General features: G+C 37.7%; 3 protein-coding genes across 4 annotated transcripts in view; 2 read left to right on the plus strand and 1 right to left on the minus strand.

The window, feature by feature from the left end:
* LOC141444772 (signal transducer and activator of transcription 5B-like) overlaps positions 1–4,867 on the minus strand; it is a 93,602-nt gene extending 88,735 nt beyond the window's left edge. Inside the window, exons 1-3 of the mRNA XM_074110405.1 lie at positions 4,510–4,867; positions 2,349–2,416; positions 1,181–1,238 (exon numbers count right to left, since the gene is read on the minus strand). Coding sequence (XP_073966506.1) covers positions 1,181–1,231 — 51 coding nt within the window. The 5' untranslated portion in view covers positions 1,232–1,238; positions 2,349–2,416; positions 4,510–4,867. The remainder of the gene's footprint in view (positions 1–1,180; positions 1,239–2,348; positions 2,417–4,509) is intronic.
* Positions 1–13,215, plus strand: part of LOC141444833 (uncharacterized) — a 337,995-nt gene that overhangs the window by 216,167 nt on the left and 108,613 nt on the right. The gene's annotated exons all lie outside the window — the stretch shown is intronic.
* LOC141444771 (uncharacterized) overlaps positions 2,542–13,215 on the plus strand; it is a gene marked incomplete in the record, with an annotated part of 21,678 nt that continues 11,004 nt past the window's right edge. The window contains 6 exon segments of the mRNA XM_074110404.1: positions 2,542–2,600; positions 5,873–6,042; positions 6,658–6,765; positions 8,395–8,487; positions 9,192–9,275; positions 9,848–9,984. Of these exon segments, the coding sequence (XP_073966505.1) occupies positions 6,008–6,042; positions 6,658–6,765; positions 8,395–8,487; positions 9,192–9,275; positions 9,848–9,984 (457 nt within the window).

The following is a 13,215-nucleotide window of genomic DNA, read 5'->3' on the forward strand; positions in this document are numbered from 1 at the left end:
ATGAATTGTCCCGTGATATTTATTTATTTATTTATTTATATGTTTATATGTTTTCTGTGGTTAAAGTTCATCGAACATTTTTGCCGTAGTTATATTGTGCTCATTATTTTATGAACTATCTCATAAGCACATAAGTAGCATGTATTATGACAGTTTTTTTTTAAGAAACTCTGTCACAGTTGTCTCTTGGACAACAGGACAGAATAACAAATAAGAAAAAGTTGATTGACACAAATATGCCTGTTTAGGGTAAATTAAGGTTGCGAAGCACACCTGTCTCTGTCACTCGCGCGTGAATATTTGACGTCGCATTCGTACAAATTCGTGTGTGCGAGCGCAACGGCATATTGACGCGCGAGCGACAGACACAGTGAAAGGTCATTGCACGAAATTCATCGTGCTCCGCGACCGGACTTTAGCAACGGAAGAACTACCTCCGTTTCAGTCATTTTTTGCAGAGTTGTAGCGGAGGCTTATTTACGTTGACTTAAAATGCACATTTAAACTATGAACCCTTAGAAAACCTTTCGGAAGTTGAAAAAGTCGCAAAACTGTTTGTCAAATGTAATTTATCAATAACTTTTTCTTATTTTTAATTACTGATGATTAATTATAATTTATAAAATTAATTAATTACAAATGAATGTACAAGCATGTGCATTTATCTAATCGCGAGATCGCGGGGTCGCGGTGGATGCGGAAAGCACAAGACCGGTCTGAGTGGAGAGCCTTGGGGAGGCCTATGTCCAGCAGTGGACGTCTTTCGCCTGATATGATGATGATTTATCTAATACCTTTAAACGAGCAATTCTTGTGCATATAATCAGAATTACGGAAACGGCTCGAACGGTTTCGAAGAAATTTGGTAAGTGGGGGTTTTCGGGGATGAAAAATCGATCTAGCTTGGTCTTATCTCTGGGAAGACGCTTATTAATTATTATCGAGTTCTAGCCCAATGAACATCTAATTGCACCTTTATATTATTCACAATATAATATACAATTATTTTGATGAAGTTTTTATGATTAAATAAACTCGGATTAAGTACACAACAAAATTACACACATAACGTAGGCAGGAGATCGAGACAAAGGGGAGAGCTACCAGAGACAATCAACAAGCTAGTGTTGCCGTAGATGTCATACCAGAGGCATAGATTAATATTTCCAACAATACTAACCTTTTGGAGACTCTCCTGAGGGAGCTGTTGAGCTCTCGCCCACAGAGACATCTTTGATCTAAAACAAAAAATAAGTTTTTGGTAAAAATTTCATTTTTAATACCACCTTTTTTTGCTGACTGTACTTTTTGACGACTTTACTTGTTTTGCCACCCACACTACATGTGAATACTAAATTTCAAATCGATGGCATTAACCATTGAAGAGTTCCATCCTGCTGAGACAATCCTGGCAGGACTTACCAGATTATTGTATTGTCAAGCAATTTCTTCTTCTTCTTCTCTTTTAAAATATGGCTTTTCTGTCCTAATTAATAGGACAATTTCGCCAGTGTCAAAGTAAACTCTCTTTGAGAGGGACGTTGTATGGTGGTTGTAGTTTATGCAACTTGATAGTAAAATTCCAGAAACCACGCGGAGACAACTTGCGCATTCAAAAATGCCAGACACAAGAGCAATATAGAATTTTGTGATCACTGTTCACTGTTAAGGTTAATCGCCGCATAAAACACTATCAGAGTTATACTTCAACTAGCCAAAGAAACAGAAATAGCAAAATAAAATTAGATATTGTCTACATCCGCCATGTTCGAATGCTACAAATCAAATATTGAATACATAAGTACGCCAAATTTCAAGTCAATCCAACTAATAGAAGTTGGTCGAATTTAACTTGCAAGATTTGATTACAAACAGTCAACGGGACAGGTGAAACTAAATAAAAGCTTGCAACAACATTAATCTGTTGGATTAAAGCAATAACAAAAATACACACTTAAGGTAGCATTCCGTTCTTAGCAACCGCGACGCGCGTCCGCGACTGGGTCGCACGACCTACTGCTTAGTATGAACTTATACAGAGCACTAAACAAGCGCAAGTCGCGGACGCGCGTCGGGGTCGCTAAGAATGGAATGCTACCTTTATGTAAAAAACGGGGCCTAAAATTTATAGAGGAACCTCAAACCAATACCTCAAGTCAATAGTATTAAAAGTAGCCTAAGATATTTCAATGATGTCTATGTCTAAACTCAAGTCTAAAGTACTATAGTAGTGTAGTGATGCCTATTATATATTTGTATGCCTCATGGTGCAACATAGTGACTCTACTCGTATGTATTTTATTCATAAGATCTCTGTTTGACAAATAAAATGAATGATAGGTACTTACCAAGTCAATGTCTTGATTGATACTAGAACGCTTCTTCTAAAAACAACCTCTATTCAAAATGTTTTGGTCTGTAACAATAATATACTGATAATTTACACAACTTTATCTTTCGCAATAAGTATTTGGAGCGGTTAATGTGGGTCCAAGTAAATGTTTTCTCAGAAAGTATGGGTTAGTATCAATTTGTCTATAAAGCAGCTGGTCTAAAAAGTGACTGATTTTTACTTTTCTCTTTTTTTTTAGACAGAATAGGTAAGTTTACGTGAAACTTTGCTTTTATGAAATTATGCAGTTATGATGACAATTTGGTATGAAGCTCTCATAGCAGAACCAATAAGGAATATCTGAAAAATTTATTGGTATGTCTGTTAGTAACCGATCTAGAATGAACTCACACTGCTTACGTTTTGCTCAGGAGCAGAGCTCTAACACTGGATATTCATAAATACCAGCAAATTTGTATGAAACTCGGTGTGAGTCTAACTTGTACTTGAGTGTACTGTTTACAATACAATAACTCTTTATTGCACACCAACACAGTAAGCAGTACAAAAAACACAGGTATATACATAGAGATTTTCTAAGGTAAGCAATAGGCGGCCTTTGAAAATCACACAACCACAATTGCGGCAATAGGTTTAACCGTTTAACTATAATTATTACTCAAGGGCTCACATATATATATATATTATATATTATATTTAGAAGCCTGTAGAGGTGTCACACTGCTGGGCAAAGGCCTCCCCCCATGTTCTCCACTCTACCCGGTCTTGGGCGATCTCTGACCAGCTGCGAAGAGAGGCGTCCAGATCATCCTGCCATCGACGCCTGGGCCTGCCATGCCGCCGAAGTCTGTTTTGTGGTATCCAGTCTGTGGCTATTTTAGCCCACCTATTGGGTTCTATACGGGTGACGTGGCCTGCCCAGTCCCATTTCAGCCTGGCAGTCTTGGCACCCACATCGGCAATGCGTGTTTTGGAGCGCAATATAGTGTTGCGGATCCGGCCAACCCGTTTCACTCCCAACATACTGCGCTCCATTGCTCTCTGGCAATTCAATTTAATAACTAATTTCATTGACATATATTTCCACATTTTGACAAAGCCAGAGACGAGTGGAAGGATAAAGGAGGCCTCTGCCTAACAGTAGAACACAATATTAAAAAAAAAACTCCTTACTTATGGCTTGTGGTGTTACCTCTTCCACTTACAACAAAATAAAATTTAATATACCATGCGCCATATAAATCTGCCTAAAAGTTCATTACTTAATACTCAGTTTTGACACATTTTTTATGCAAAGTCTTTATGTTACTTTCGGAGTTTATTTGGATTGCTTAACGGTATAGTGCCTATTCAATTATTGGAATTATACCTTTATAGTTCTTGTGGTACTAGTCGGGGCAATGAACTTTTAGGCAAAGTTAGGCGGCGGAAGGTATAGGTGGTAATTGTCTTCACATCAATTATGAAAGTAAAACAAGAAATAATATTACAACTTTTTGGTTAGACTCATTATTTACATAGCATAAATTAATGACCAGTTTTATCAATTGAGTAAACAATCAAATAAAACAAGGAAACCACACTAATCACCTATAATTATAAATTAATTACCTACATACTTTTACTCATTACTATTGGCCTGTGAGGCAATAGCCAGTGCCTATTAAAATACCTAACCATTAAAAATCCAATTTAAAAAAAATTAGGAATAACTTTTTAATTTTGTACCGATTTTTTAATTGACATTGTAGATTTAGGTATTTTTACTTTTACCTGTGTCCTACTTAATAAATATATTTAAGTAAGATTCTTTTAAGTATATATAATCATAGGTACCTACATGTTTCAATTTACCTCATAAATATGTGTTAAAATTTAATAAAAGCATGACACATCATAAGTTCCCACAGTTCCCAGTGTAGTGTACAAAAACTCAGATTTATCTTTTAACTTGGGAGCTAATTAATGTAAATTATAAAGTACACGAACAAAGCATATCCATTATCTTACCTTAGAAAAAACCGCTGTTTCGTCAAAATATTAACTTTTACATCTAAAACCGTAGTTCAAACATTACATCGATTTAATCAGTTTTCACACCTGTTGAATATTCTACGAAATTATCACGATATCCAGGAAAGGATTCCAATTTTTACCTGTATTGAGCGAGCCAGGCAACTCCGCACTCGACTCGGCTGTTTCCAGGAATTTTGACGTTTACACACACCAACAAACAAATCGCGGCTCCCAACGAACACACACACAGAAAATAATTTTAGATCGACCGACACAACAACACGACCTTTTGATTGTATTTGCGTTTTTCTCGCTAACCCGCTGAATTTACATAACGAATATCATTGTAATTACAAGGAGAATATACTAAATTGTGGATATCCACGCTCCAGTAAGCCTGTTTTTATGGCGTATTGAATAAATTAGTATTTACCGGCAAGATAGACAAGGCCGCGCGATTCATTCTTCAAGTCACGTAAATTATTATTAAAAAAAAAACGCGTCATTATTGTTACTCACACTGTCACACTAAAGCGATGATATTAAACATATGCTAAACAATGATTTTTACAAAAACTATCCGTATGCCATTAACATAAAGTTAAGCTTTTCTTGTTCAATTTATTGCTGCATTTTCAGTAAATAGCGAAGTTAGCAACTACTCGAAGTTTAGTATTGCCGTTTAATATTCCGTAAAATTTTCCGAAAACATGGCTTATTTTGCTGAAAATTCGCTTTGGGCTTACGAATTATTTTTGAAATATCACAATGAATATACTGTATTACAAAATAGTCTCGGGGCGCGGCCACATTATGAGTTGCAATATCGCAAGATTCCAGGACTCAGTACTCATTTATTTGGCAAAAACATAAAATGCATAAAACCTTATTCTAATTCTTACAGTACTATGCACCTTTTACAACACCCTGCACTGCACTCCATTATGATGATACACGAGGTTTCGAGCTATTACCTAGTGTCATTATGTTATGTTGCACCATGAGACATACAAATATTTAATAATACGTCGTGAATATTTTCTGATTACCATCTTTAATTTAAATATTCTTGAATTGAATAATATGCCTTTTCGAGTAAAAAGTTAAATAACATTTTTTTTAAATATCGGCTGTTCAGACTGTCTTATTATTATTGGCAAATGATTGTACACTAGATGTCATCCCATAAACACTTTTCCGAAACGAGGCTGTTTTACACTTAACTGTTTTAATTCCATCCTGTTGGCGAGTGCTTTTGAAAGTTGTAAAGTGTCTCATATTTACCGTACATCACGTTTTACAAGATTACTGGATTTTTTTAGTAAACTAGCAACATTATTCGTTTCCATTCGATGCTAGTTTCACTATTTTCACAAAGTGAGCTTTCCGTCTTAAGAAAAAAAAACAGGAAAATTTTAAAACATGGTACGCGCAAGTAATTAATTACTTTTAATTATTTATTGACTCTTTGTTTTATAGCAGCAAAACATTTTATTATTTCAGGACTGACGTGTAACGAAACGCAAAGCGGTAATTTGAAAAACAAAACCCGATGACCGCACTACGTCAAAATTATGTTGTCGAACACTAAAAACATTGCAAAACATAAATTACAGTAACATTTAAATCGATTTAAGAATGAACAAAGAAAAAGTCCGACAAGTGAAAACTATGTAAGCAAGCTAATTACGTATTTATTTTATAGTTATTTTCAAAAATTAGAAATTACTTATTGTAACTCTAAGGTATCTGCAGGGTTACTACGAAACTCGAACTCGACGGTGCGATACGAACTTCGATTTGCGAGTTTCGTGGTAGCCCATCAGGCCCTATAAGGTGCTACGAAATATTCCTCTTATAATGCTCTTATTAATGAAAAGTCTGTAGATTCTCTACTTTTGAACATGAAACTACCGTGAGAATCACTCATATTAAATTATATTCTAACGGATAACTCACGTCTTAAATCGAGTTTAGCTCGACTTGTTTCGGGCTATTTCGTAGCCCTTCTTCACAGGAGCACGCGACTTGGCAGCCGCCGAGTCGCGCGTGCTCACCTGATAGCACGAAACAAATCGGTAGAGCTAAACTCGATTTAAGACGTGAGTTATCCGTTACAATATCATTTAATATAGGTTCTCTACTTATTACAAAAACGGTCCACATTTTTTTTACTCGTTTTTTTAAATTGTCCTAAAAAAACAAATACTATTTACCAGTTTACCTAGTTACTTAATTTATATTTAGCAGTTTACCTACTTAATTTCTTTTGTTTTTGTTCATTTTAGTCAAATAAATTATCCGGCACCGTACTTCCATCACTCGTGGTCCTTAGATCCAGAACAGAAGAAGAAACGCGTTCCCAGAAAATTGGTTTCTCCGTACAAATCAAGGAAGTATGTGAAGTCAGAGACAGCAGGGCTACTGCGAAACTCGAAACTCGAAGTTCGTATCGTACCGTCCCTCTCGCTCTCGCTCTCGTATTAAATAGTATAAGTCAGAGGGACTGCACGACACGAACTTCGAGTTATGAGTTTCGTAGTAGCCCTGCTGGCCAAACTACGAAGTGCAAAATTCGAAGTTTTATCTTGCCGTCCCGCTCCCGCTGACGCTAATATTATGAGAGTGAAAGGGACGGTACGCTACGAACTTCGATTTTCGAATTTCGTGGTATAATATGGAATCAAACATTAATTATATACACAGGGCTTGCTATGGATACTAGGCAACGGATAAACATACTTATATAGATAAATACATACATATTAAACATCCAAGACCCTAGAACGAACATTCGTATTATTCATACAAATATCTGCCCCGGCCGGGAATCGAACCCGGGACTTCAAGCTTCGTAGTCAGGTTCTCTAACCGCTTGGCCATTGGGTCCTCAAGGTGTGAGTTCACAAGATTCCCATGACCTATTACACCGGCATTAAGTCAAACTTACTTATCCCAATCTCCTGCAATAGTCTGGAAGAATTTGAAGTGGCCTATTACAGAAATCCTCATTACTGTGTTGTATTATTTAAGAAGCCGTGGTGGCCTAGTGGTTTGACCTATCGCCTCTCAAGCAGAGGGTCGTGGGTTCAAACCCCGGCTCGCACCTCTGAGTTTTTCGAAATTCATGTGCGGAGTTACATTTGAAATCTACCACGAGCTTTGCGGTGAAGGAAAACATCGTGAGGAAACCTGCACTAACCTGCGAAGCAATTCAATAGTGCGTGTGAAGTTCCAATCCGCACTGGGCCGCGTGGGAACTATGGCCCAAGGCTTCTTGTTCTCAGAGGAGGCCTGTGCCCAGCAGTGGGACGTATATAGGCTGGGATGGATGATTTACCGTCAATGAAATGAAAAAAAAAAACCATACCATTATCAACCCATTTTTAGGGTTCCGGAGCAAAAAGGGTAAAAGTCCACGGCTTTGCTCAGGGACTATCAATGCTAGAAAGCTGTAGTTTTGCACGGATATATATGTAAACTATGCTGACAAAATGGTACAATCAAAAGTTGAAAAAAAAAAATTTTTTTAGGGTACCTCCCATAGACGTAAATGGGGGTGATTTTTTTTCTCACCCAACTCTATAGTGTGGGAAAACAATTAGGGGTTTGATATGACGATTTTCGATTCAGTGTTTTTTTTTGCGAAATATTTAACTTGAAAGTGCAAATTTTCATGAAAATCGAGCGTCTCACCCCCTCTAAAATCTAAAACGGTGGGTGGAAAATTTTGAAAAAAATTCGGGATGGTAGTTAAGTATATCAAACTTTCAAGGAAAACTATAGCGGCTAAGTTGCTTGAGAATTATTAGTAGTTTATGAGTAAATAGCAGCCTAAGGTATAAAATATACCTAAACTTGGAAGATTCCGTATAAAATACGAAATCCTTAGAAAAATATGACTTAATTTTTTTTCGTTATGGCTACGGAACCCTATTTTGTGCGTGTCCGACACGCTCTTGCCCGGTTGTTCTTTTATCCTTCTTTGTCGTGGATTTAATGTTTTTTTAATTGATCTTTTCCAGTGAAGTGTTCACAGCTGGCCAGGGGCATATATGTCCTAATAACCCTATACTGACACTCGAGAGAGCTGCCAAGAAGTTAGAGAGCATCACAAAGTAAGTGCTTTTAGGAAACTTAAATAATAAGTCTTGTAACTTCGTTAGAATAACGGAATAACCTATACCAACAAAAAGTTGGAAAAGCACTTCGTCACTTCAAAGTTCAATATCTCAAAAACGGCTCAACCGATTTTGATAAAACATGTCTAAGAACCATCGCTAGAAAAACTTATTTCAATAAAAAAAACTGCATTCAAATCGGTCCACCCATTTAAGAGCTACGGTGCCACAGACACACATAGCGGTCAAACTTATAACACCCCTTTTTGCGTCGAAACGAATTCTTCGCAGATGAAGTCGCGGGAAACAGCTAGGTAGTGCACAATTATTATTTACTTTTTAGTTGTCTTTTTTGGCGGCGTTTTTTTTTCGGGCGTTTTTTTTTAAATTTTTGCTGACGTTGTTTTGGGTCGGGGGTTTTTTAAATTTTTAATTTAAGTTTTGTCATATGTACTTATCTCTGTTTTATGTACTGCTTAATAATGCCGTATTTAATAAAGAAAGAGTCATTGTTGCATTGAATAAAAAAACCATATATAATATATATATATATATATATTTAGATATTTTAAATGCATGTAAAAAATGTTACTTATGTAAAGTATACGCATTTTTTCGTGTCCTGATCAAATCCAATAGTTTAACAAATATTTTCCTTCAGTTGTCGGTCATTGGACTTATTTTTTTAATTTCGTTTTCAGAAAAGCTTTCCCCCCGCGTCCTAAGCTAGAGAGAAAGAAATCACCGAAAAAACGAGATGCCAATAACAAGAATATAATATTAATGTAAGTGTTTGTTACAATCTGACATCAAGTACCTATACAACAAATCTGACACTATACTATTTGGCACTGACAGTGACGGCGCCAGACCTAAGTTTAGCGTGGGCGAGATAAATTTTGCGAGGCTCTAAGATGGCACATTACACATTAGACGACAGATTTTTAAAAAGCAAAAAAACGAGATACTTTCCGGCGTCCCTTAGACCGCGAGGCCGTAGGCGTTAACCCACGACGCCTTTATGCCTATCCCCGCCTCTAGGTACTGGTTCGATGATTTGATACACGAATAAAACTTTATGCTTTTCATACTGAAAGGTCTAAAAACCCTAAAATTGGCGTAACTCCTCCCTCCCCTCTCTCCCTTTAGTCCCCCTTTTAGGCCGGCAACGCATCCGCAGTCCTAATAATGCTGTGGGTGTCCGTGGGCGGCGGTGATCACATACCATCAGGTGACCCGCATACTCGTTTGCCAGCTATTTGAAAAATAAATAACGTAGATAGCCTCTCAATAGCAGTTTTGTGTGATGATGGCGATGACATATAAATAAACTTTGGATTTCTTTTCCTTTTTTCAGTAAGGAATCGAATATTCCTAAGCCGCGTAAGAAAAGCCCCCGTGCGTCATCCCCTCACCTCAAATATGGCATGTTCAAGAAGCCACCGCGCATGCGCGGGCAGACGTATGTGCATATGGAGAAGAGACGCAGAATTGGTAAGTTTATCTATACATTACAATCTATACTACATATTACAGTGTCTATAGGCATACTATCAAAATCTGGCCTAAGTTTACAATACAATACAAAGAGTCTTTATTGTATACTACCTACAATAGTACCTACGAAACTCGAAGTTCGTATCGTACCGTCCCTCTCGCTCTCATATTGAAGTATAAGTGTCAGAGGGACCGCACGACACAAACTTCGAGTTTCGAGTTTCGTAGTAGCCCTGCAGGTACACGGAGAGAAAATTACAAGGCCGGCTTTATCTCTTCAGATCAATCTTATAACTTGACACATAATATACTAAACAATCTGACCTGACACTACAGTGAGCTGTACAATGTACACACAGTTGTATTACGAAATCTGACACCATAATCACTATGTGCCACAAAATGTGACACGAAAAATGACCCTACTTGCTGAGTAAAAATATAGCACAGTCTAACACTACGGTGTATCTTAATGTATTTCCTTAATTATACAATACTTCCCAGTGATGGTCTTATGTTTCTGGTTTTTCTGTGCATCTATATTTCAGTTTGTATTTTCAATTTAGGTTTTACGGGATGACCGTAAAAGTAAAAATTTGGAATTGAAATAAAAAATACAAAAAGATTCCAAAAAAACAATCTTAATTTGATTGCTTAGTAACGATATCTCTTGTCCGGGTGAGCGGTTAGTTCCGATGGAGTGCCGAAAAAGTTTCTCGATGAGGGCTACGGCATAGATGTCGCTAGCGTCACTGCTTAAGTGGCTAAATAAGAAACAAACAAGCTGAGATATGAGGTCCATAGGGGAAATTCGTGTCGGTACCGTTGACCATCAGTGGTGTAGCGGTATAGCACGCGGTACGGAATACCGAGGACCTGGGTTCGATTCCCAGTGATGGTCTTATTTTTCTGGTTTTTCTGTGCATCTATATTTCAGTTTGTATTTTCAATTTAGGTTTTACGGGATGACCGTAAAAGTAAAAATTTGGAATTGAAATAAAAAATACAAAAAGATTCCAAAAAACCAATTTTAATACTAATATTATAAATACGAAAGTGTGTGTGTTTGTATGTTTGTCCGTCTTTCACGTCGAAACTGAGCGAGGGATCGACGTTATTTTTGGCATAGCGATAAGAGTTTATGGGCCAGAGAGTGACATAGGCTACTTTTTATCCCGGAAAAATGCACAGTTCCCGAGGGAACAGCGCGCGATAACCGAATTCCACGCGGGCGAAACCGCAGGCAAAAGCTAGTAGGTAAATAAATATCAGATAGTTTATTTGATTTACCAGAATATACCAAATTTGAATTATTTGTTGGTTGACTAGCTGATTTAATGTCTGATATTAATAGTCGATCGAAAGATTTCATCATCATCACAATCTGACACTATAGTGTATTTTGTTGACGGTCAGATTTGCTAACTGAAATGTAATGAAATGATTAATTGTGCTTTATATATAGTTCCCTCCTCCCCCGTTACATTAAAAACAATCATGTCAAATTTCATGGCTCTAAGCCCAGCGGTTGTTGTTTCCAGATTTTATCCCTATCCCGTGGGAATATCGGAATAAAAAGTAGCCTATGTTTTATTCCAGATATGTCAAGCTATCTACATACCAAATTTCATCCAAATCTGTCCAGCCGTTTCAGCGTGAAGAAAAAACAAACATACTCACTCACTCACTCGCTCACTAACTCACAAACGTTCACATCTATAATTATTATAGTAGGATTAGTAGGAAAGTAGGATTATTAAGCCGAGTTTAGACCTGCAAGAAAAATCGTGCAAGTTGCATTACATTGCGGCTACAAACTCGTTGGCTTTACGGCCTCGCAATGTAATGCTACTTGCATGATTTTTCTTGCAAGTCTAAGGCACTTGTCCCCCCGCCGACGATGAGCGAGAAGCGAGCAGAGCGAGTAACTAGAAACGAGTGGGCGAGCAGTGAAAAGCGAGTGTTCGAGCACGACGGGCGATTACTCGCTCCACTCGCTCGAGCCGGGCGGCCGCCAAGCTAACAGCGCTGAGCGAGTATCGCTGAGCTAGTTTTATAGGCTCACGAGTTTTTATAGCTCTGTCGCTGCGACAAATGATGTAAGAGCGAGTTCTCGCCGGCAGTGTGAACCGCCAGCGATCAACTATTAATATATGTCTCTTTTATTCACACAGGATCTTATATTTTTTTGTTCGTTTCTTGAGCGAGAAAATAGTCGATAGCCAATCGTTTCCTCGCCGGCGGTGGGACAACTGCCTCTAAGCTTGGCTTTAGTCCTAATGCTTAATCTATCCCGTTTTTGCAGGCATCATCCCATCAAGCGTCAATTCTCCGGTTATGCTGTACGAGCCAGCCCCATGCCAAGTCTTGCCATCTCCGAATAGTGCATCTCGATATCAAAACCACGACAGGTGCCTAACTAAACTGTGCCTTAATCTTGTACAGTCAACATCATTAATAAGTGATCACTTTTGTACCTTTGCCCTTAGTGTAATTTTTCGGTTATAAAATACGTCTCGATCGCGTTCGCGTTAAGGCGCGCTTATAGAAGAATTTTCGGTATTGTGAGGGGGTGAAGCAGACGAGCGGTGGAGGCGAATGCGGGCGACTCGCGCGTCTGTTCAGCGCGCCCGTTGACGGCCTTATTCTGTTTGTAACCGTATTTGGTTAATGTGAATTCCGGATTTTTCTTAAAATTATAATTACACATTTTTTTTGGTTTAATAAAGAAAATCTTCGTTTAATATGAATAGTCTGGTAATAAACAAATTATTTATGCTCTTCATGCCACAGTTTGATTTGTAACGTAGGTAATGGATAGACATTTAGACTGAATAGGTCGATAGATAGATAATGACAGATGGCATGCTCTTGTTTCGGAGGCCAAGACCCTTTTGGGTCCCGAGCCAAATTAGTTAGTTAGATAGCTTATTAGTCTGGTCAACATTAAGGATACTTTATGTTACGGAAAATAATATTTTTCGATATAATAAAAAATTGCTCTAAATCGGATTCCGCGCGACGCAGTCGACGGCAACAATTAGTTTTAAATAAATTTATAGCCTTTTCCAAAATTGTCTGGAGCAGAAGCGATGCTTTCTTATTTTCATGACTTGAGAAGTATGGATATGTAGGAGAAAGTTATTTATCTTCAGTCAGAGGAGATTCCAAAGTTGATTGTCTGGAGCATGAAGCGATGTTTTCGCTATTTTCGTCGCTTGAAAAGTA

The sequence above is a fragment of the Choristoneura fumiferana genome, chromosome 30 (genome assembly GCF_025370935.1).
Source record: "Choristoneura fumiferana chromosome 30, NRCan_CFum_1, whole genome shotgun sequence".
Taxonomy (NCBI): domain Eukaryota; kingdom Metazoa; phylum Arthropoda; class Insecta; order Lepidoptera; family Tortricidae; genus Choristoneura; species Choristoneura fumiferana.